Raw genomic sequence first — 21,603 nt, forward strand, 5'->3', positions numbered from 1 at the left:
CTCCGATTACCACGGTTGGCTACGTAAGGTACAAAAAAAGTTCACCATACACACACACATACAAGCCAGACAGCCACCAACTACCGACACCAAAACTACCCACCATCCCACCCACTCACATACCCACCCACCCATTCACTCAACTAGCCATTTGCCCATCTAACTACCTACACGCCTAACTACCTACACATCCATGCCATAGTCAGCCACCAACCCACCCACATGTTTGCCTACTAGCCGGCCTGATAAATTATATGCTCAGCCAGCCAGCCACCCACCTACATACCTACCTAACCATTCATGCACCCACATACCCCACCCATTCCTATTTGCCCACCACACTGCCTACTCCCCACCAAACTACATAAACACCCATTCACCTAACTACCCATGTACTCACCTAACTACCGGCACTGATGAATGTATGTATGCACGTTGTAGGTCATCGCAAAAAGAAAAACGTCACGACAAACATCGAGACAGGACGCGTGGGGGAGAGTGCAGGGCCCACCTCTATTGTCAGGTTTAAGAGGTCACGTAATAAAGGGATCTCAGAAGTAGTTCTGTGACGTCTGCTTCAGCGGACCGGTTTCCAGAAACGTGGGGGATGCGGTGCTCTGGGAGACTTGACGAATGGATACACTTTGCATCGAAACGCGAATCAGGATGCCGCTATAGTTAGATGCCGCGGGGTAAACAAAAAAAGCACAACACTCAAACACAACTTTTTCTATTAATAACAAATATATAATATTTCAACCACTCCGTAAAATTTGTATAACAATGTACAAATTTACAACGGGGGAAAATGTTTATAAAACAAGTGGACACCACCATCGCAATTAGAGAAGCGTTTGAAGCGAGGAGTGGTCTACGGTGCGTGGGGAAACACAGCGAGTCGTGAGGCTCCTTCACGACCGCACCGCACTCTACTCGAGCCTTCAGTGCCGGTGGTGCAGAACCAGCTGTGCTGCACCAACCGTGCAGCACTAAATGTGCAGCACGTGCGGTGCAGAACCAGCTGTGCAGCACCGGCAGTGCAGCACTAATTGTGCAGCACGTGCGGTGCAGAACCAGCTGTGCAGCACCGGCAGTGCAGCACAGAATGTGCAGCAATGGAGCGCAGCACCTGGAGTGCAGAACCTGCTGTGCAGCGGCGAGGCCGTAGCACCGAGTGTGCAGAAGCTGCCCTGCAGAGAACCTGTCCTGCAGAGCCGAGGGTGGAGTGTCAACTGTGCAGCACCGAGGGTGCAGCAGTGATTGTGCAGCACCGAGCGTGCGGCACCGACCGCGCAAGCACCGATTTCTCAGCGCCGAAGGTGCAGCAACGGTTCTGCAGCCCCAAAATAGTGCAGCGCAAAGGGTGCAGCATCAGATGTCCTACACCCCAAATGTCCACGCGGTGGGCTGTGGCTGGCTGGTGACAGCCGGGGAGGAGGGGGTGGGGTTGTAACGAGGGACCGGCTCATCAGTTGTGAATCATGAAATCCCTTGCGGCCAACATCTGCAATTTGCTGAAAATAAAAAAAAGATTCCAACAACCCCCGCTATACTGCACAGCCATCAACTCATCCACACGAGAGAGAGAATTCATTTAAAGAGCTTTCAGGCGGGATAAATAAACGATGCTGATAGATTTGATTATCTACACCACACACGCACACGCGCCCACGCATACACACACACACGCACATATATATATACACACGCACATACACACACACAAAACAATCAATCACATTTTTTTTATCCCACAACGCCGCCGCGCCTCATTACTAAAACCGCCGCGTAACCTCATTTGTTACAAACCGCCGTCTGGTAAATTTCGCCAATATTTACTGGCACGCGAGCGCGAGAGCGCGCGAGAGCGGGCACGCGTGTCTAACCAGCAGGGGAATTAAACAGCGCGAGTCCTTATTTAAATCCATATCTTTCCATTATCTCCTGGCGGACCCCCCCCCCCTCCCCCCGTATGACTGATTAGCATTCGACGGGTGAAATTGAACTCCGAGCGAGCGTAAATGGCCTTCCTCCCGACGGCGGCGGCGGTGGAAGGAGGGAGGAGGGAGGGAGGAATAAAAATCAATTTGGCGGTCGCCACCGGCGTGCAAAAGCCGGACCCGCGCGCGATATTCGGCGAGGCGCGCCGGTGATCAATAGCCCACCTCCTTATCGCCGCATTCTCGCGTAACCCCCGGCGACCTTTACAAGAGGGAAGAAGCCGGCGGGGAACAAACACTGGTGGCGCGTGCCCAAGCAGAGAGCGGTCTGCTCGCTCGAGCCCGGCACTCGCGGCGGCGTGCTTGGTGCGGAGGGGGTGGGAGGGGGTGCGGAGGGGGTGGGATGGGGTGGGGAGGGGGTGGGAGGGGGTGGGAGGGGGAGGGGGTGGGTGGGGGGTGGGTGGGGGTGGGAGGGGGTGGGAGGGGAGGGGGTGGGTGGGGGGTGGGAGGGGGGTGGGAGGGGGGGCCGGTGCAGTAAGGCGGCTTGGGCTGCGGACTGAGACTGCGCATCATCGATGCTTGGTTGTGGGCCGTTGTTGGTTGTGGGCCGTTGTTGGTTGTGGGAGGTTGTTGGTTGTGCGAGGTTGTTGGTTGTGGGAGGTTGTTGATTGTGGGAGGTTATTGGTTGTGGGAGGTTGTTGGTTGTGGGAGGATGTTGGTTGTGGGAGGTTGTTGGTTGTGGGCCGTTGTTGGTTGTGGGCCGTTGTTGGTTGTGGCCCGTTGTTGGTTGTGGGAGGTTGTTGGTTGTGCGAGGTTGTTGGTTGTGGGAGGTTGTTGATTGTGGGAGGTTATTGGTTGTGGGAGGTTGTTGGTTGTGGGAGGATGTTGGTTGTGGGAGGTTGTTGGTTGTGGGCCGTTGTTGGTTGTGGGCCGTTGTTGGTTGTGGCCCGTTGTTGGTTGTGGGAGGTTGTTGGTTGTGCGAGGTTGTTGGTTGTGGGAGGATGTTGGTTGTGGGAGGTTGTTGGTTGTGGGCCGTTGTTGGTTGTGGGCCGTTATTGGTTGTGGGAGGTTGTTGGTTGTGGGAGGTTGTTGGTTGTGGGAGGTTGTTGGTTGTGGGCCGTTGTTGGTTGTGGGCCGTTGTTGGTTGTGGCCCGTTGTTGGTTGTGGGAGGTTGTTGGTTGTGCGAGGTTGTTGGTTGTGGGAGGTTGTTGATTGTGGGAGGTTGTTGGTTGTGCGAGGTTGTTGGTTGTGGGAGGTTGTTGGTTGTGGGAGGTTGTTGGTTGTGCGAGGTTGTTGGTTGTGGGAGGTTGTTGGTTGTGGGAGGTTGTTGGTTGTGCGAGGTTGTTGGTTGTGGGAGGTTGTTGGTTGTGGGAGGTTGTTGGTTGTGCGAGGTTGTTGGTTGTGGGAGGTTGTTGGTTGTGGGAGGTTGTTGATTGTGGGAGGTTGTTGGTTGTGGAAGGTTGTTGGTTGTGGGAGGTTGTTGATTGTGGGAGGTTGTTGGTTGTGGGAGGTTGTTGGTTGTGGGAGGATGTTGGTTGTGGGAGGATGTTGGTTGTGGGAGGTTGTTGGTTGTGGGAGGTTGTTGGTTGTGGGAGGTTGTTGGTTGTGGGAGGTTGTTGGTTGTGGGATGTTGTTGGTTGTGGGCCGTTGTTGGTTGTTGGAGGTTGTTGGTTGTTGGAGGTTGTTGGTTGTGGGAGGTTGTTGATTGTGGGAGGTTGTTGGTTGTGGGATGTTATTGGTTGTGGGAGGTTGTTGGTTGTGGGAGGTTGTTGGTTGTGCGAGGTTGTTGGTTGTGGGAGGTTGTTGATTGTGGGAGGTTGTTGATTGTGGGAGGTTGTTGGTTGTGGGAGGTTGTTGGTTGTGGGAGGTTGTTGGTTGTGGGAGGTTGTTGGTTGTGGGAGGTTGTTGGTTGTGGGAGGTTGTTGGTTGTGAGACGTTTGTTGTGGGAGGTTGTTGGTTGTGGGAGGTTGTTGGTTGTGGGAGGTTGTTGGTTGTGGGCCGTTGTTGGTTGTGGGCGGTTGTTGGTTGTGGGCGGTTGTTGGTTGTGGGAGGTTGTTGGTTGTGGGAGGTTGTTGGTTGTGGGCCGTTGTTGGTTGTGGGCCGTTGTTGGTTGTGGGCGGTTGTTGGTTGTGGGCGGTTGTTGGTTGTGGGAGGTTGTTGGTTGTGGGAGGTTGTTGGTTGTGGGAGGTTGTTGGTTGTGGGAGGTTGTTGGTTGTGGGAGGTTGTTGGTTGTTGGCCGTTCAGTGCTTGGCCTCAGACGGTACGGGGCTGAGCCAGTCCCAACGCTGCCACCATCGCCACTAGCACCTTCCGTCTGTTTCATCATTGCAAATTAATTGTTTACGGTGGCTTGTGAAGCCACGACTGGATGACAGGGCCTCCCCAATGGTGTGTTGGCTGTGCTGCGGCGTTGTTCGACCATGCAAACTTCACTAACGCGCGTCATTGTGGGGTTAGTGAAGAGAGTGGGGGTTGATGAGGGTGCCGGTAGGTCTAGAGCTAGAAGGGATATCACTTTCCACTGACGTCAGTCCGTGCCTAGGAATTGAAATCAGGTCGCCAGGTTAACAGCGGTGTGTGATTACCACTCCACCACCCTTCCCAAACTAAACTATGTTTTAGTTTAACCGGTCAGGCACACTGAACTATTTAGCGCTTTTTCAGAAGCGGCCTGGCCACAAATGATAAGCTCAAAGAAGTGGCTTATAATGTGGAAATATATAGCAGCCAAACACTCTAAACGCATTTTGTTTCTAAATGTGGAGCAAAAAACCAGAGGAACCGGAGGAATATCCACGCGACCACGGGGAGAACGTGCAGGGTCGTGATCGAACCTCACGACCTCCTGCATGCCAGGCGAGGTGGGTAACATCTCGCCATTTACGCTCGCTCAATTTCACCCGTCGAATGCGAACACCATGCAAACAGAGATTGAAAATAATCATGCCAGTTAATTACCCACGGTTATCTCACTTTTCATAGGGGAGCGCTCGCTAACCCCACCTGCGCCAACAGTCTGTTGAAGGGGCTGGGGCGGAGGCGGCGGTGATGCGGCGGGGGGCTGTTAGTGTGGAGTGGGCAGGGTGGGTGGTCGTGCGGTGTGCGACAAGGGCAGCGGAGAGTCTCGTCTGTTCGTCTCGTCTCGCCGTGGCTTCTCGCAAACGAGCTGGCGCTGGAAGCACGCGCGGTAACGATTTCCGTCGGGCACGATCGACCGGTGTTTCCGAACGCTGAGCGAGAATTATAAAACAAAGATTAGACGCGCCCGCGCATTCGCAGAGTCGCCGATGGGACCGCTGTGGCTGAGAGCGAGGGAATACATGTACTAGCTTGGAGGAGGTCAAGTGGGCATTTCCACAATTTTGGGCATACATTGCGGATTCTTTGTGTGGTTGATGGAGGCTCAGTGATTAGTGTGTATCGATGCGAATGTATGTCTCTCCTGGGCCAGTATTAATCTGGAACAGGTGTTGTGGAGCTCCCCCAGAGCTAAATCCTTGCTCCCCTAGATATCACAGCAGGCAATTGTGCGCCGTTCACAAGCAAGGGACAGCGGGGAAGGAAGGCAGGCCTCCGATTCAGCATGCCTTGAGTGCGTGTCGCGTAACCACCGAATTGCGTGTGCAATGCTTTTCGCTTTGTCTAAACCACGAAATCAAGAGATGTATCAGCAGGCGGCGGTGTGCTGCTCACAGACAGTGGGAAGGTACGACTCACAACCGACGGGCGCCACGGCAGCGGGATGTTAACTACCTCCCCTGGTATACAGGAGGGTGTAAGTTCGATCCCGAGCCTGATGCCTGTATGTTTGGGGTTTGCATGTCTCTCTCTCTCTCTCCCCGTGGCCGTGTGAATTTTTTTCTGCTTCCTCCAGTTTTTTTCCTTCACATTTAGAATCAACGCGCGTTTAGAGTATTTGGCTGCTGTAGATTTCCACGTGATAAGCCACTTCGTCGAGCTATCATTTGTGGCCAGGTCGCTTCCGGAAAACAGCTATATAGCTCAGTGGACCATACCTGGTAAAAAAAAAAGTTTTTTTTTAAAAATAGTCTTGCGTGCTTGTCACGTCACCACCCCATTGCATGTGCAATACACGATACCCCCGTCACCTTCGAAGATGCAAATCGTTGAGGCGACAGACGGTGTGGCGCTCAAGTCCCTCGAGGCGGGAACCCTGGCCCTCAAAGCCAGCCAGCACCTTTCTTTTTGTTTTAAATGAACCGCATCGCTCTTCTTCTTCTTCGAGTTATTATTATTTGTCGTGCGGAATTCGTTTTAAATCGGGAGAGCTGGCACCTCGACAGCGCCGGGCAGTCACGTGCCCGTCATCCCGGCGGAGCTCCAACGTCACGGTCTGGACATTACAACGAACTCCTCCTCCATCCCCTCCCTCTCTCCCTCCCTCCCTCCCTCCTCCAATTTCCTCACTTCTCAAGACTTCTGTCCCTGGGCACATCCACCGGGACCCCAACAACCCTTCACCGCAGTCGCCCCCCTCCAGCCCCCACCCACCAACCCACCCCTCCACCCCCATGGCCAACAGATGCGCTTGACACGTGCCGCCCCAATTTACGCATGAATTAACAGCTCATTTGCACCTCAATGCAGCCAGCCCCACACGGCTTTGGGTGATTGGACCTGGAGACCTGGATGTTTGAGAGCTCTCCCCCCCCTTCCCACAAGGGCGTTTGTACAATGGAGACAGAGTCTAGCTCAATAAAGCATTTAAACACACCAGTGGCCGAACGTGATATGTGTGTCTATATGTACATGGTGACACCAGAAGTGAGGACACACATGTTTACTTACAATTATTTTAACAGTTGGCATTGGAACCTTTAATAGTTTCTTCTGTAAGTGAATATTATATCCGTTTTCATTATTAATATCTATTTTTCTCCTTCATTTTGAGATGACATTTAAAAATGGAAAGAAAATTCTACCCAAGGCGAACGAGTTCAATTAGTTTTGTTGTTGTTGTTATATTTACCAAAGAAGGCAGCTGTAACCTTCTTTTTAAAAGAAAGTCCCTAATTCATTTGAAAATAAAAGTCACGCGCGCATCAACGTTAATGGAAGTCAGTTTGAGCATGTGTTAAAATAAATGAAACAAACTACTCGATTCGTTAAAAAATAAAGTAGATATAATAGCCCTACGTGCCCTGACCTTTGGGCCACTCTGTACACACCGTTGGGCATTTCGCTGGGAGCCGGGTAAGCAGTGACTGGAATGTGTGCTCCGATTCACCCCACCGCCAGCGATGACACGAACCTAGGGTGCCGTCGAGTACAAGTCAAGACTCATTTCTCCTCCGCTTACTTATTTCACCCTCTCGTTTGTATCGTTTTCTCGGTTTCCATCGCCTTGCTCGAACGCCCGCGGACTCAACGAAAAGGTTAACCCGGGCCGCGACGTGCGACGACTGGGGGGGGGGGGGATGCATTTGTAGCGCCACGCAATTCTGAAATTTTGCTGCGTGCGGTGTGAATCGTCGGACGGTCGCGCCGTAAGCGCAAGCGGCGACGCCACGACCCGGAGCAGGCGTCGGAGTGGCTGGAGCGGCAGCATGGCTGGAATTGACCAAAACATCCCCATGTAACGGGACCCCCCTCCCCCCCCATCCTAAAAGCACAAGGCTTGAGACTCAAACGGCAACTATCGTTATCGCCGTCATCGTCGCCGCTTTCGTCGTCATTGTCATCATCGTCGTCGTCATCATCGTCGTCGTCGTCATCATCATCGTTGGCGTCACCCCGCGCTCGCCACTCAATCGTGTTCACAACCAGGACCGAGTACATTTTGATGAGGGCCCCTGTGGCTGTTATGGGGGATTTTTTAAGGGGGGGGGTGGGGATGCCCCCTCCCTCTCCGTGCGATATTCAATGCCTTCCCTTGACTGTTTGACCACCACACACTGTCGACATTCACCTCGGCTATTTCAGTTTCGGTATATATTTTTTGCCATTTTTTTTCATGCGACGCCCGAATGTTGTCACGATAAATCAAAGTTCAAACGAACAAAAACTATTTCAATTTCGGCACGTGGCCGGTAGCGGCACACACAGCGATGGTCGCGGCTGTAACGACTGAATCACCCAAAGGGATCTGTCGCACCTCCGATTGGCACGGTTAGCCACGTACGGCATGATAGAAGTTCAACATGCACATACATCTATCTATCATAACGCTGCAGCCCCCTCCCCGAAGCCACCCTGACCGGGCCCTGGCTCCCTCCCGCAGCGACGTTCGGGTCCGACGAGGCCGTCGGCCGGCCGGACACGCTGTCAGCATCGTCCCCGGGCTGACATGGGCACCCCATAGATGCCTGCGCAGCACGACTCACGACCTCCTCTTGATACCAAGATCCAGGATGGTCATGTCTATGCGCCACTTCTCGGTGGCAGCCCCAACAGTCTGGAACGCAATCCCTCTGCACATTCGCAGCATCACCTCAATCGCCTCCTTCAAGAGAGACTTAAAAACTCACCTCTACAATCATGCTTTTCGAGCTACTCTGAGCTTGGCTCCGCGCCTCTGAGTTGCGGCCACTACGTCTGTTACAAATTGAACTATTATTATTATAGGGCAGACACTGCCTGTAACCCTCGGAACCCGCGTATGACATTTCACTTAAGGTCACTAAAGATCAACAACTATCTTGGTGCTGGTGATGGCAGTGGTCCTAATCACGTGGCGTTTCTCAAAACGCCGACTGATTTTCGCCGTCGTCACTTTGAAGCTCTAAGTAATTTCACCCCTGACCTCGCTCGGGTTTATTAGCGGACGGCCGAGGATTTCGGGATGCCCTGCTCACGGCTATCGTCAGTGGCGAGCGATAATGGAAACTCCTCCTGAACGCCTCAACCCCTCCATCCCTCCCCCCCCCCGTCCCTCCACCCTGCCTCCCTTCACCAACCTGCGCTGACCAGCGTGGTGAAGTGTTGGTCAAACAACCCGCAGGACTGACGCGGAACGGGGAGGCCTTCCTCCAGCACGAGGATTGACAAGGGCAAAGGTGAAGCTCCGTGGGTGCTTGCTCACGCACTACTGCTGGCAAGGGAGCTCCTCTGGAGGGTATTTGGCCTACTCTTCCACGCCAGTCAGGCACCTTGGAAGAAGTTGGGAGTAACCCGCACTTTACCCCACCACACGCGGCCCGCCGATCGACTGCGGTGAATAGGCTTATACAACTGGTTGGACAGAGACTGTAGTGGAAAGGGGAAGAGGGGAAGTGGGGGGGGGGGGGACGGGGGGAATGGGGGGGGGGCAGGGAGGATTTAATTAACTTGCCCCCCCATTTTTTCAACTGGGAGAATGAATCAAACGGGCGAGCTCTGGAGTGCAAGTCCACTGCACTGCTGACCGCCACGCCGTTCCTGTGGCAGCGTCGGTCGTGATTTTGGCATCGTGTGGCCAAGAGGGTGAGAGGTCATCGAAGGGGGCCACTGCTGACGAGGCCGCCATCGCTCCCTTCCTTCTGCCAGATCCGTCAGCCGTTGCGCAATCGACGACCTCGTCGCCCGTAGGCGCAAAGGAAATATAATTTGCGAACAAAAGCCCGAATTCTAATGGCGCTGACAAGTTGCGCACACAAAAAAAAAATAACCGGACTCCCATCACTTTAATTGTAGTTTCCGCACGCAGGTGAAACTGGTAATTATGTGCGTTATGAATTCGGCGAGATTAAATTACCAGCGAAATCACATTTGAATAATAGATGAAAAGCTCTGCTGCTTCAGCAGAGCGTTATCTGCTGGACGATAATACAATTTCGCCCAAAAAAAAATTCACGCAACGCAACAACGCGAATTAACGTTCGACAGGAAAGAATTACCAAAGTCTGTTTCGGGGCGAAATTGAGCCCGTGGGAATACAGGGAACGCCGTGAACAGGACTTACTTAAAATGCAAATCTTTCTAAAAGTGGACAAAACACATCGCCCTTCTCCCATCGCGGAATTATTTACAACGCGTTCCCCTTTAAATAAATCCCGTGATTAAACTTAACCCGAAAGCAGCAGGCATCTCTCGTCATATCTGCAAATCTAAGCGGCGGGGGTTGAGCCTGGCGAGCGCTCGGCACTTACACGAGCGGGGCTCTCGGAGCCGACGCGAGGGTGTTGGGGATCGGGAGGTGGTGGGGGGCGGGAGGCGGCGGGAGCGTTTGGTGGGGGGCGCGGTGTCGCCGTTTCACGGGCGGCGAGGCGACGCGGCCTGACACGCGTGGCGGGCGACTGATTTCACTGGTCAACACACTCTTTCTGGCATAAGGTATTCCAACGGTTTTAAGGTAATTTTGGGGTGCTGATTCCAAATCTGGCATCTATCACATCAGGTTTTTGAGATATCAAATATTGCATTTTCAATAAAAACTGCGGAAGAAAAATATTGAATAAATGTGGATATCTACATCAAATTATATTATAAACACACTTTCCTAAAAAATACAGCACCATATTTTAACACTAAAGCAGTCACTGACTCGCAACAACTCGCAATCATAAGTGACAGAGTTAATTTCGGGTAAAATCAATGAAAATGGGATATGCCGATAGCATAAAATGAGATGTGATAGAGCAAATCTGACATCAGATTTGGAATCAGCACCCTGAAATTAGTCTAAAACAGCTGCAAAAGTCCAGGCCAGAAATTTTTTTTTTTACCAGTGTTTTTGACGACGATGACGACAATGACGATTACGATTGTGGTGACAATCGAGGCGATGATGACGTTTACAGTGTAGACGACGTTGCCAATTCTGGCGACGACGACGATAACAATGACAACAATGGTGATGATTACAATCACGACGACGATGATGACAACTGTGACGACGATAATGATAACAATAATCACGTTGAGGACAATGATCACGACGACGATAATGATGACAATGACGACGATGATGACAACAATAATCAGGTTGAAGACAATGATCACGACGACGATAATGATGACAATGACGACGATGATGACAACTGTGACGACGATAATGACAACAACAATCACGTTGAAGACAATGATCACGACGACGATAATGATGACAATGACGACGATGATGACAACTGTGACGACGATAATGACAACAATAATCACGTTGAAGACAATGATCACGACGACGATAATGATGACAATGACGACGATGATGACAACTGTGACGACGATAATGACAACAACAATCACGTTGAAGACAATGATCACGACGACGATAATGATGACAATGACGACGATGATGACAACTGTGACGACGATAATGACAACAAAAATCACGTTGAAGACAATGATCACGACGACGATAATGATGACAATGACGACGATGATGACAACTGTGACGACGATAATGACAACAATAATCACGTTGAAGACAATGATCACGACGACGATAATGATGACAATGACGACGATGATGACAACTGTGACGACGATAATGACAACAACAATCACGTTGAAGACAATGATCACGACGACGATAATGATGACAATGACGACGATGATGACAACTGTGACGACGATAATGACAACAAAAATCACGTTGAAGACAATGATCACGACGACGATAATGATGACAATGACGACGATGATGACAACTGTGACGACGATAATGACAACAATAATCACGTTGAAGACAATGATCACGACGACGATAATTATGACAATGACGACGATGATGACAACTGTGACGACGATAATGACAACAATAATCACGTTGAAGACAATGATCACGACGACGATAATAATGACAATGACGACGATGATGACAACTGTGACGACGATAATGACAACAACAATCACGTTGAAGACAATGATCACGACGACGATAATGATGAGAATGACGACAACTGTGACGACGATAATGACAACAATAATCACGTTGAAGACAATGACCACGACGACGATAATGATGACAATGACGACGATGATGACAACTGTGACGACAGCGACGAGGGTGACGACGATCATTACGATGAAGCCATCGTCCACGACCACGGGCAGCAGCAACGATCGCAGCTGCGACGTGAACGCCCTCGGTGTGCGCGCGCGTGCGCGCGCGCGTGCGCTCTCACGCACCCACGGCGTCTCCCTCTCACCTCCGCAGCAGCAGCTTGGGGTGTCCTTTGCTCTCGAGGTTCTTGGCGATGAGGTCGGCGAGCAGCTGCTTGAGGACGTCCGTGGCGTAGCCCATGCGGCCCTGCATCGCGGCCATGACGAGCGACGCCAGGTTGCCGCGGTCGCGCATCGAGAAGCCGCGCTGCGCCTCGAGGGTGCGCACGAACACCAGTAGGAAGAGCTTGCAGCCCAGCAGCTGCTCGAAGAGCGCCAGGCCCTTCTCCACGCTCTCTTGCCCGTGGCCCGCCACCTGCGTTGGCGCAGCGGTAGGCGACCGAGGTGCGGGCGACAGAACAGATTCTCGTGATGATGATGATGACGAGGTGGGGGGGGAGGGGTGGCTGTTGGTGGTCTGGTGCTGGTGGCATGTTGCAGCACAGAGGGCTGCAAGCCGGGGGTGCAGCAGCAGGGGCTACGGTGATGCAGTTTGTACAGGGTGTGCATACTGCATCACCGCAGCAAGTGCGGCAGGAAGTGCAGCAGGGAATGCATCAGAATGAATGTGCAGTGCAGAGTGTAGCAGGTCGTGCAGCATGGGGGTGCAGCAGGGTTCGCGGCAGGGGTTCGTGCAGCAGGTAGTGCAGCAGCAAAGTGTGGGCACCTCGAGTGGCCGAAGCACCGGGTGGTCGTCGATGCCCGGGAAGAGCACGCGAAGTGCGTACGTGCGGTACGCCAGGTGCGGGATCCCGGCGCCGTCCACGTCACTCGTCAGCTCATCCACGTCCGTCTGCAGCTCCGCAAACGCTGAGGTGGATGCACGCACGGTTAGTCTATGGGTCCTATGGTCATCGACGAATCCTCTATGTGGGTTCTGAGTGATTCTGTGGGTCCTGTGTTAGTCTGTGCATCCTGTTAGCCTGTGGGCTCCAATTGAGTATATGGGTCTTCTTCTTGGTTCTTTCGGTAAAGTCACGTAGAATGGAAATAATAAAAAAATGAAAATATTACATGAAATAATTCTCACGACGTTTCGGCCACAACGCAAGCAGCCGTCCTCAGGTCTGTCGAGAAGACAGAGAGTCATTCAGATTCTGTCAGACCTGTTCGTCACCTGAGGACAGCTGCTTGCGTTGTGGCCGAAACGTCATGATAATTATTTTATTATGTTTTATTTTCATTATTTTATTATTTCCATTCTACGTGACTTTACCGAAGGAACCAATAAGATGAATCCCTGCAGTCACGAAAGCTTTAAATCGAAATTTATATGGGTCTTATTTGAGTCTCTAGCCACCATGTAACCCTATGGGTCATATGTAAGCCTATATGAGTCTGAAATGTGGTCTATGGGTCCATGGTAAGTCTATGAGTCCTACATCTACACTCTGGGTCCTATGATAGTCTACGGGTTTTCTGTGAGTTTATGGGTCTCATGTTGGCCTACGACTCCTGCGCTGCATAATTTGAGACCCGACTTAACATATCCGTCTTCTTGGTTCTTTCGGTAAAGTCACGTAGAAGGGAAGTAATAAGTAATAAAATAATAAAAAATAATAATAAAAAACAAAACATAATGTGAGAATTATTTTATTCTGTTTTGTTTTTATTATTTTATTACTTCCCTTCTACGTGACTTTACCGAAAGAACCAAGAAGATGAATCCCTGCAGTCATGAAAGCTTTAAATCGAAATTTAACATATCCGGGCATAGATTTGCACGACTGAAGTTGTAATGGCAGGCAGTTGCGGTGGCGGAACAAATTTGACAAGAGCTCAGAAATGGGGCTTGTATCTGCAAAAGTTCAGGCCACGCGTGACCGAAATGTTAATTTACAAAACACAGATGTAAAATTAATGCCGCGTAAACGCTGCGGGGGGGTGGGGGGGGGGGCGATGTTATGTTTGTGTACGACGCGTAAATCGCATTGTTGCTGTTGCGGTGCCCGATGATTATAATTTTCGTAAAATGAGTTTATCGAACGGCGAAAATAAAGCCCCGTTCACAATTTCGGAACAAAAGTATTTCCTGTAATATGAGAAAAGAAAAATAACTAAACCATGAAAACGGAGAAACGTCTCTGAAAAGGCACAAATTACCGAGCACGGATATGCGCGGGCGTGCGTTTATATTTAAGTGCACATTTAAAGTGTCACTGCTCAAGTGTCTATTTTTACATTGAGAATAATGTTCCAGCGAAGACTTTTTTTTTTATCAAAATTATCATCGCTGAGTGAAAAGAAAGGCAATGACATTTCGGCTAAATTGCCTTCCTTATAATAACTTAAGGAATCAGGACCACTTCTTCCAAGGAGACGAATTGACAAAGAAAGGGAGGGGAGGGAGATATAAAATGAATTTAAACAGTGCAGTATTTTGTCTATTTTTTCAAGACAAAGAGACACTTAGAGAGAGCCGTTGAATGGAAGGCTCGCTCAAAAGATCTAGGCTGAGACGTTTTAATAGGAGGTGGCTGAGTGGTTCGGTGGGGTTTATAATGACCTTGTCAGAGAGAGACACAGAGCACGTGGAGCTGATATGCTGGGTTTCAGCTGCTGCCTGTGATTAAACGGTGTTCTCAAGTGTAGTCAGTTGATGGTCTTAGCCGTGGTTCGTTGATGGTCTAAGCTTTAGTAAATTTACGGCCTTAGCGATCGCCAAGTGATGGTCTTAGCTACAGGTCAGGTGATGTTCTCAACCTGGACGCCAATGATTGTATGAAAAAAAACAGCGAATTTAAAAAAAAAATATTTCTTAATTTATCTCATAAAACACACTGAGCAGAGGACTGACAGCGATGATGATGAAGGAGTGGCGAGTTCTTCATCCAGCAGTAGATTGCCCATGGCTGATGATGATGATGACGAGTTAATTTGGCTTATGCCAGCTTTGATAATGAAACATTTTAGTTGGACAGTTTTGACCGTTGGATTAAATGTATTGAACACGGTATTAAATTACTCAGGAACGCTTCACTCTCTGAAGAGTCTCATGACTGTCGGATAAAAAATAATACACAAAAAACCCTGGCTCAAGGATTCAATCGACAAAAAAGGTTCAAGGCCTGTGACCCATCCACATTCATCATCAGCCATGCTTCATCCACTGCTGGATGAAGTCCCTACCCCCCACCTCGCAGTATTCACGATGCAACGGTCATGGTGGCGAGATGTTAACTACCTCGCCCGGTATACAGTAGTTGGTCACGTGGATTTTTTCCTCCACATTTAGAAACAACGTGTGCTTGGCTGCTCTAAACTTCCACGCGATAAGCCAATCCGTTGAGCTATGATTTGTGACCTGCAACACGAGTTGATCTCGTAGCTTCATCTCCTCGGCGGGCGATGAGTGGGAACTATTCACCCCCAACTTTGGCCGACGCTCCATTGGCACATATATTTATTTATTTATTTATTTCTCCCCAGATAAGGCCCACTGAGCTGTACAAGCTCTTTTTTTCATCAGCGACCTGGCCACCAAATTATAGCTCAATGAAGTGGCTCATCAGGTGGGAATTCATCGCAGCCAAATGTTCCGAACGCACGTTTCTAAATGTGGAGGGAAAAACCGGAGGACCCAGAGAAAAATTCACACGACCACGGGGAGAACATGCAAAGTCCAAATATACAAGCGTCATGGTCGGGATCGAACCCACGACTTCCTACATACCAGGCGAGGGAGTTAATATCTCACCACCGTGGCGCCCCAACTACCTTGTCTTAACCACCTTGTCATCACCATCCCTTTCCCAACAGCCAAACTCGACGTCTACCTGACTGGCTCTCGGAACCCACGCCGCTCCCTCTTTCTGCCTTCCCAGTGTAATTCCACAACGGGGCTCCCGAATGCGCTACCCCCACAGCCACACACAACCCCCGAAGGGTTTGCATCTGAACGCAGACAGCTGGGTTATTATAAAAGGAAATATGAAAGCAAGATTGTTTTTTAAGACAGAGCCAGGAAAAACGGCAGCACAAAAAAGGGGCCCTTTAATTCCTCTTCAATAACAAAACAAACAAACAAAAATGCAACCCGATCCCTGGTGGCCCTGAAAATAATGCCGCGATAAAGAGACGTGATTAATGACGCCGTGAAGCCGAACTTGAAATGCGCGGCTGGCGGTTGGCGGGTGGCGTGCGGTGGTGGCCGTGGTGCGCGTGGACCGTGAACTTTTGCGATGTCGGAGTCAAGAAGCTCGATTAATTCCGTCGCTCGCGTCGCGCAAACGGACACCGCGCCGCTACCTATAGCGATCGATGCTGGCGCCGCCACCGCCGCCACCACTACCACCACCACTGCCACCACTGCCGCCACCACCACCACCACCGCCGCCACCAGTACCGCAACCACCACTGCCATCGCCACCACCACCACCATCACCGCCACCACCGCTGCCACCACTACCACTGCCACCATCACCGCCGCCACCACCGCCAAAACTACAGAAACTGGTTTAACGTGCAAAGTGAAAACTTGTGGGAGGCATCCGTCGTGGAAATAAAGGCGCAGTGACCGATGCGACGCGGCGCTCTCACCAAATATTTTTCCAGGTCGCTGCGAGACTGGACTTGGTGGGCACTTGCCCAGTAGTAGCCACGACGGTCATAGTGAGAGGTGCGCCGGACGTGCTGTGCTGGACGTAATGTTCGCCATGGTGACGTTCGGTTCTGATTTTTGTTGTTGTCGCCGTAGTCATTATTCCCCCGGACGAAATCATTCGAAACTGCGCGAGGTCACTCAGCGATTGCATTGACAAAAAAGGGGATTTATAACTGCACGTTATGCGCGGTTTGCAGAACCGCGCATAACGCGATGGACTAATCAATGTGAAGTGGCCGCGAGGCGTGTGGACAAAGCACCCTTGCCAAAAGAAGGCGATTTAACAAAAAAGTTAAGTAATTATAATAAAGGCGAAAATTTCAGGATCGCAGATGCCGCCCGGTCCATATTCTGGGAGCATGTCACGACGGCCGATGCCGTGTTGGGCGCGTTTGAAATTCGCGTCGTTATTTACACCCTGACTGCAAATGCATTTGCAAGCCCGGCGGGATATCTTCACGCCAGGCCGGACAGAATTTCTATTTCGTCCACGGGAAAAAGAAGCAAAAAAGAAACACATTTTTTTTTCCCCTTTTCGATAGCGAGCAATTTCAAATTATTTCTGGACTTTGGAAACATGAGGCTGGTTCACATATATATATGTGTGTGTGTACATAATGTGTTATTTATTATTATTATTATTATTTTCACGACAACTGGTTGTAGCAGCTTGTCTCCTCCAATTCAAACTCGCGTGTTAATTTTTCCGCCAGTGCCTTAATCCTGCGATTATTATCGGACGCAAGCTGCTCAAATCCGTTTGTGTTGCGGCGTGAAAGTGCTCTCCGCTAAGATAAATGAACGGGGTAATCTTTTGTTTGTTTGTTTGCACGTGTTGAGTTGTTTGCATTAAAAAGAAATGTTTAGATATTTTTTGCACGTTTAGTTCTTTATAACAACAACAAAATCAATCCTTTCACGCGCACTCACGCACGCTTGCACACGCACGCGCGCTCGCGCAAAGACCAAACAACGATCACCCCCCTCCTCCCCGCCGTTAAGAAGGCTGTTGGGGTAAGTGCTGTTTGCGAGCATCTGTTAAGGCCGCATTGGGGCATTAGCAGGTGGTGGTGTGGCTAAAACCACGAACAGACACCTTTCGTTAAGGCTGAATTGACCTTTTGGAGGCCCAAGACCAGTTCAGATAATCGTGTTGGCTATGAGCGGGAATTGGCACTCGGGCTCGTGCGCCCCGCAACCGGCCGTCGTCGCGCATGATCGATCGAGGAAAATCAACGATATTTGATCATCGACATCTGCCCGGAAATTGGTGTAGAGAATCGTGCCGAAAGAGCACGGGGGCTTTGTGAAGCCGATATCTCATTGGTTACCGACAGGAGCGAGAATTACTGGCCACTGGTGGCAGAGCATCGCTGAGCGCTTTCGATCTCATTAAGTGTCACAACTCCTCGCGAGAGGCAAATTACTTGGTCCACCAATGGCGGTCAGAATGTTAGCAATGATCCACAGCCGCATGGTTCTGAGTTCGACTCCAGCTCAAAGGTCAACAGCGTATCTTCGCGTGGCCATTACAGCGACTGGCATTTGTTTCCGGGTCAGACCGTCTGGTAGTTTAATTCCAGCATGATATTTGTTGAGCCCTCCACCACCCGACGATATGGAATGCATGTGTGTGGAACTTCTTTTGCACCATTTGTAGTCAACCGTGCTAATCGGAGGTGTGGGGGAAGGACAACAAACCAAGCACAAAAGGCAATTCACGCTCGCAAAGACACTACAGTATCGCACGTGGCCCGGGTGACGATTAAAATTCTGACCGATAGATCCGCCGCACGTCATGAGGATGAGCACTCCTAGCGACGGAATCCAACGTCGACGTTGGACTTTGTCGTGCCACTCGGACTGCCGTGAGTGCCGCCTGGGGAGCGGGCACGGAAATCGAGCGCTCGCTAGTCGAGGGCATAAGACCACCACGTGGCCTAACCCACCATCGCTTGGGTGGGTTGGTGGCTGACTCACTGGTGTAAATGTGGCGTGGATGGATAGGTACTTGGGTGCGTAGGCGGTTAGGTGGGTAAATGGGTATTTGGGTGAATGGGTGGGTAGGTGGGAGGGTGAGTGGATAGTTGGGTGTCGGTAGTTGGTGTCTGACTGGCTGTATGCATGTAGCACTTCTGTCGCACCGTACTTGGCAAAGTATGCTAATTGGAGGTGCCGGGGAAGAACGAAAAACTGAACACAAAAAGCAGTTGGAAAGAAATGATTCTTCAATCTCGACTTAAAAGTGCATAGCTCCAGTCGCTTCCCAAGAACGTCAACAGAGTAACGTGCTGTAGATTGCTCTGATAAAACACTCTGCGGTTCAGTGGAAAGTCACCGTAGGCAAGGGTGGGAGGGGGTGGTATAAGGGTGGGGGTGTGATAACGGGGATGAGTTGGCTTCAAATAAATTGTGAAGCAGAACTAAAACCCGCATCATTTCCTAAGCTGCCCCACGTCCTACCCCTCGGCTATACCTCCCCTCCACCCAGTCGATACCGATGCTTATCCACTCAGTGGAAACTCAGCTCCACTGCCCTGTGTCCCACATGCCCCCCGCTCCCCCGCCATCTCACCTCCTACCCCCTCGGCCACAGCTCCTCGGCGCCCGTCGCCGGCCCGCTCACCTTCTTTGCACTCGAGGGCGACGCGCGCCTCCAGGTTGTCCATCTGCGTCTGCAGCCGCTCCAGGTTGAGGTCACTCTCGCGCGATTTGCGCTTGTAGGCGATGAGCATCGCCACGACGACCAGCGAGAGCAGCCCGCCTCCCGTCGCCATGCCGACGATGGTGGGCAGCGTGAGCAACTTGTCCGGGTAGAGCTGGACGGTGATGGCGGCGAATTCCACGCCGCCCACGCACACCTAGCGCCGCGCAAAGGTAGAGACAAAGATCCCCCGGATAGCCTTAGGAGACTGTTGGGCACGAGTGCTGGTGGCTATATCGCTCTTTAACAGAAGCGACCTGGCCACAAAAAACGATAGCTTAACAGAGTGGCTCATTATCGTCACGTGGAAATTCATCGCAGCCAAATGCTCTGAACGCACGTCGATTCTAAATGTGGAGGGAAAAGCCGGAGGACCCGGAGAACAATCCATGCGACCACCGGGAGAACATGCAAATTCCAACTATACAGCAGGCGTCAGTTTCGGGATCGAACCCACGACCTCTTGTATACCAGGCGAGGTAGTTAACACCTCGCCACTGCGGCGCCCATACACAACGCAAGGCACACAGCGCGGACAGAAGGGAACACGACGTTTTAAATAAAACTACTTTCAAATGAAACAAAAAACACACGATAGATTTGCTTCTTCAAAGTAAGGCATTAGCGGCATTACAGAAAAAAGGGCTTCGCAGCAACCCAAAGGAATTCCCGGAATAAAATAAATTATGTATTTTTCAGAGAACAACAAAAACAACAATAATAATAATGGGAATAAAACCGTAAACAAAATACTTTAAAGAGGAGATTGTTCAGCGGACTGGGATGTTTGATAATTAAGAGCCATGTTTGTCAATTAATTGCGTTTGTGGAGAGTTTTTTGTAATTGGCAAATAAACATTTTTTTCAGTAATTTCACTCTGAAATATGTATTTTCCCGTGTCGTGCCCATCCGTCCATTTGTTCCTTTGTATGTGCATTCATCCATCTCCCCATCATTTGTTGCCTGTCTGTCCATCTATCTATCTATCCAACTGATCATTTGTCAATCTGCCCAATTATCCTTTTAGCTGTCTATCTATCGGTCCATTCATCTGTCCGTCTATCTGCCCATCCGCTCACGTGTCTGTCAATTATGCCATCCATCCATCCCTTCCAACCGATCATCTGTATGTCCTTACATCTGTCCATCTATCTATATCTCTGTCCGTCTATCAGTCTGTCTGCCTGCCTGTCCATCCGTCTCTTCATCCATGCACTCATATCTCAATGAATGTGTCAATCCATCTATATTTCTATCTATCTATCCGCTCACGTGTCTACTATTTCTGCCATCCATCCATCTTTCTCAACCATCCACCCGTTTATCCATCTATGTGTCTGATAATCTTTCCGTTCGTCTCCACATCAGCACGTCCGTCGGTGTCACCTTACACCTGCCACAATCAACCGTGTACATTTCCATCTTATCATTTCGAACATTTATTTGTTGACTTACAAGTCTTTCAAGTTCCAATTAGATTGCCTTTAATTTACAATCACGCTACTCCGCCTTCATTTCTCCAGCCACCGCTTTCTTTCCAACTCCTCTCATTAAACATTTCCATTCGTCTGAGCATTTCGCTCGGCACTCGTGGTTGAAACCAAGCCACCGAGGTTGAAAGGCACGTCCCTTTACAAAAGATAGCAGGTGTTCGAGCATAAGCAGATCCAACGTCGGGAGCATTCCAAGTCATCGAATTAGCTTCGTTTGATGTTGTTTTCAGGGGTTAATCAATTTGGACATCGAGCGAGCGATGAAAGGAAGCGCCCAAACCAACGGCGGAATAAGAGACAAAAAGAAATACAATTAGCCGACAGAAACTAATGAATATAAAAAAAATACAAAAAGGGGAATTATAATAATGCTCTTCTGCTGCGCGGCGTTTCTTTTCGTGCCGTCGGTGTGAACCGCGCGTTCGTCCCGCCCGACGTCCGACGTTCCGCCCCACCCGCCTGCCTGCCTGCTGACCGGCAGCGTCTGGAGGAACTGCATGGAGTGGCTCTCACGCCCTGGCGCGGTGGTGGGGCGCGGTCCGCACCGGTGGCTGCTGGAGTTTTTCCGTAGGCCGGCCGATGTGATTAATTCACTTTGTCACTCGTGCACACGTGGTGAACGCCTTGCACTGTGCACACATGGTGGAAGCCATCCGTCGTCATCAACCATGGTCAATCCACTCCTGGATGAAGGCCCTCCCGCAAGCCACTGCCACCTCTCACGATTCTCCGATGTCATTCCATTGCTATATCTCCGTCGGTTTGACGTTATCTTGACCCATTCCATTAATTGGCTGCCATTCCGTTATTATTCTGAATCA

The 21,603-nt window shown here is 50.6% G+C and overlaps 1 protein-coding gene across 4 annotated transcripts in view; it reads right to left on the reverse strand.

Moving 5' to 3' along the window:
• Nucleotides 1–21,603, reverse strand: part of LOC144943686 (plexin-A2-like) — a 295,017-nt gene that overhangs the window by 26,551 nt on the left and 246,863 nt on the right. For all 4 annotated transcript variants that reach the window (XM_078871418.1, XM_078871419.1, XM_078871417.1 and 1 more), the window contains exons 22-24: nt 19,211–19,445; nt 12,649–12,791; nt 12,029–12,297 (exon numbers count right to left, since the gene is read on the reverse strand). In XM_078871418.1, coding sequence (XP_078727544.1) covers nt 12,029–12,297; nt 12,649–12,791; nt 19,211–19,445 — 647 coding nt within the window. The remainder of the gene's footprint in view (nt 1–12,028; nt 12,298–12,648; nt 12,792–19,210; nt 19,446–21,603) is intronic.

The sequence above is a fragment of the Lampetra fluviatilis genome, chromosome 32 (assembly GCF_964198595.1).
Source record: "Lampetra fluviatilis chromosome 32, kcLamFluv1.1, whole genome shotgun sequence".
NCBI classification, from domain to species: Eukaryota; Metazoa; Chordata; class Hyperoartia; order Petromyzontiformes; family Petromyzontidae; genus Lampetra; species Lampetra fluviatilis.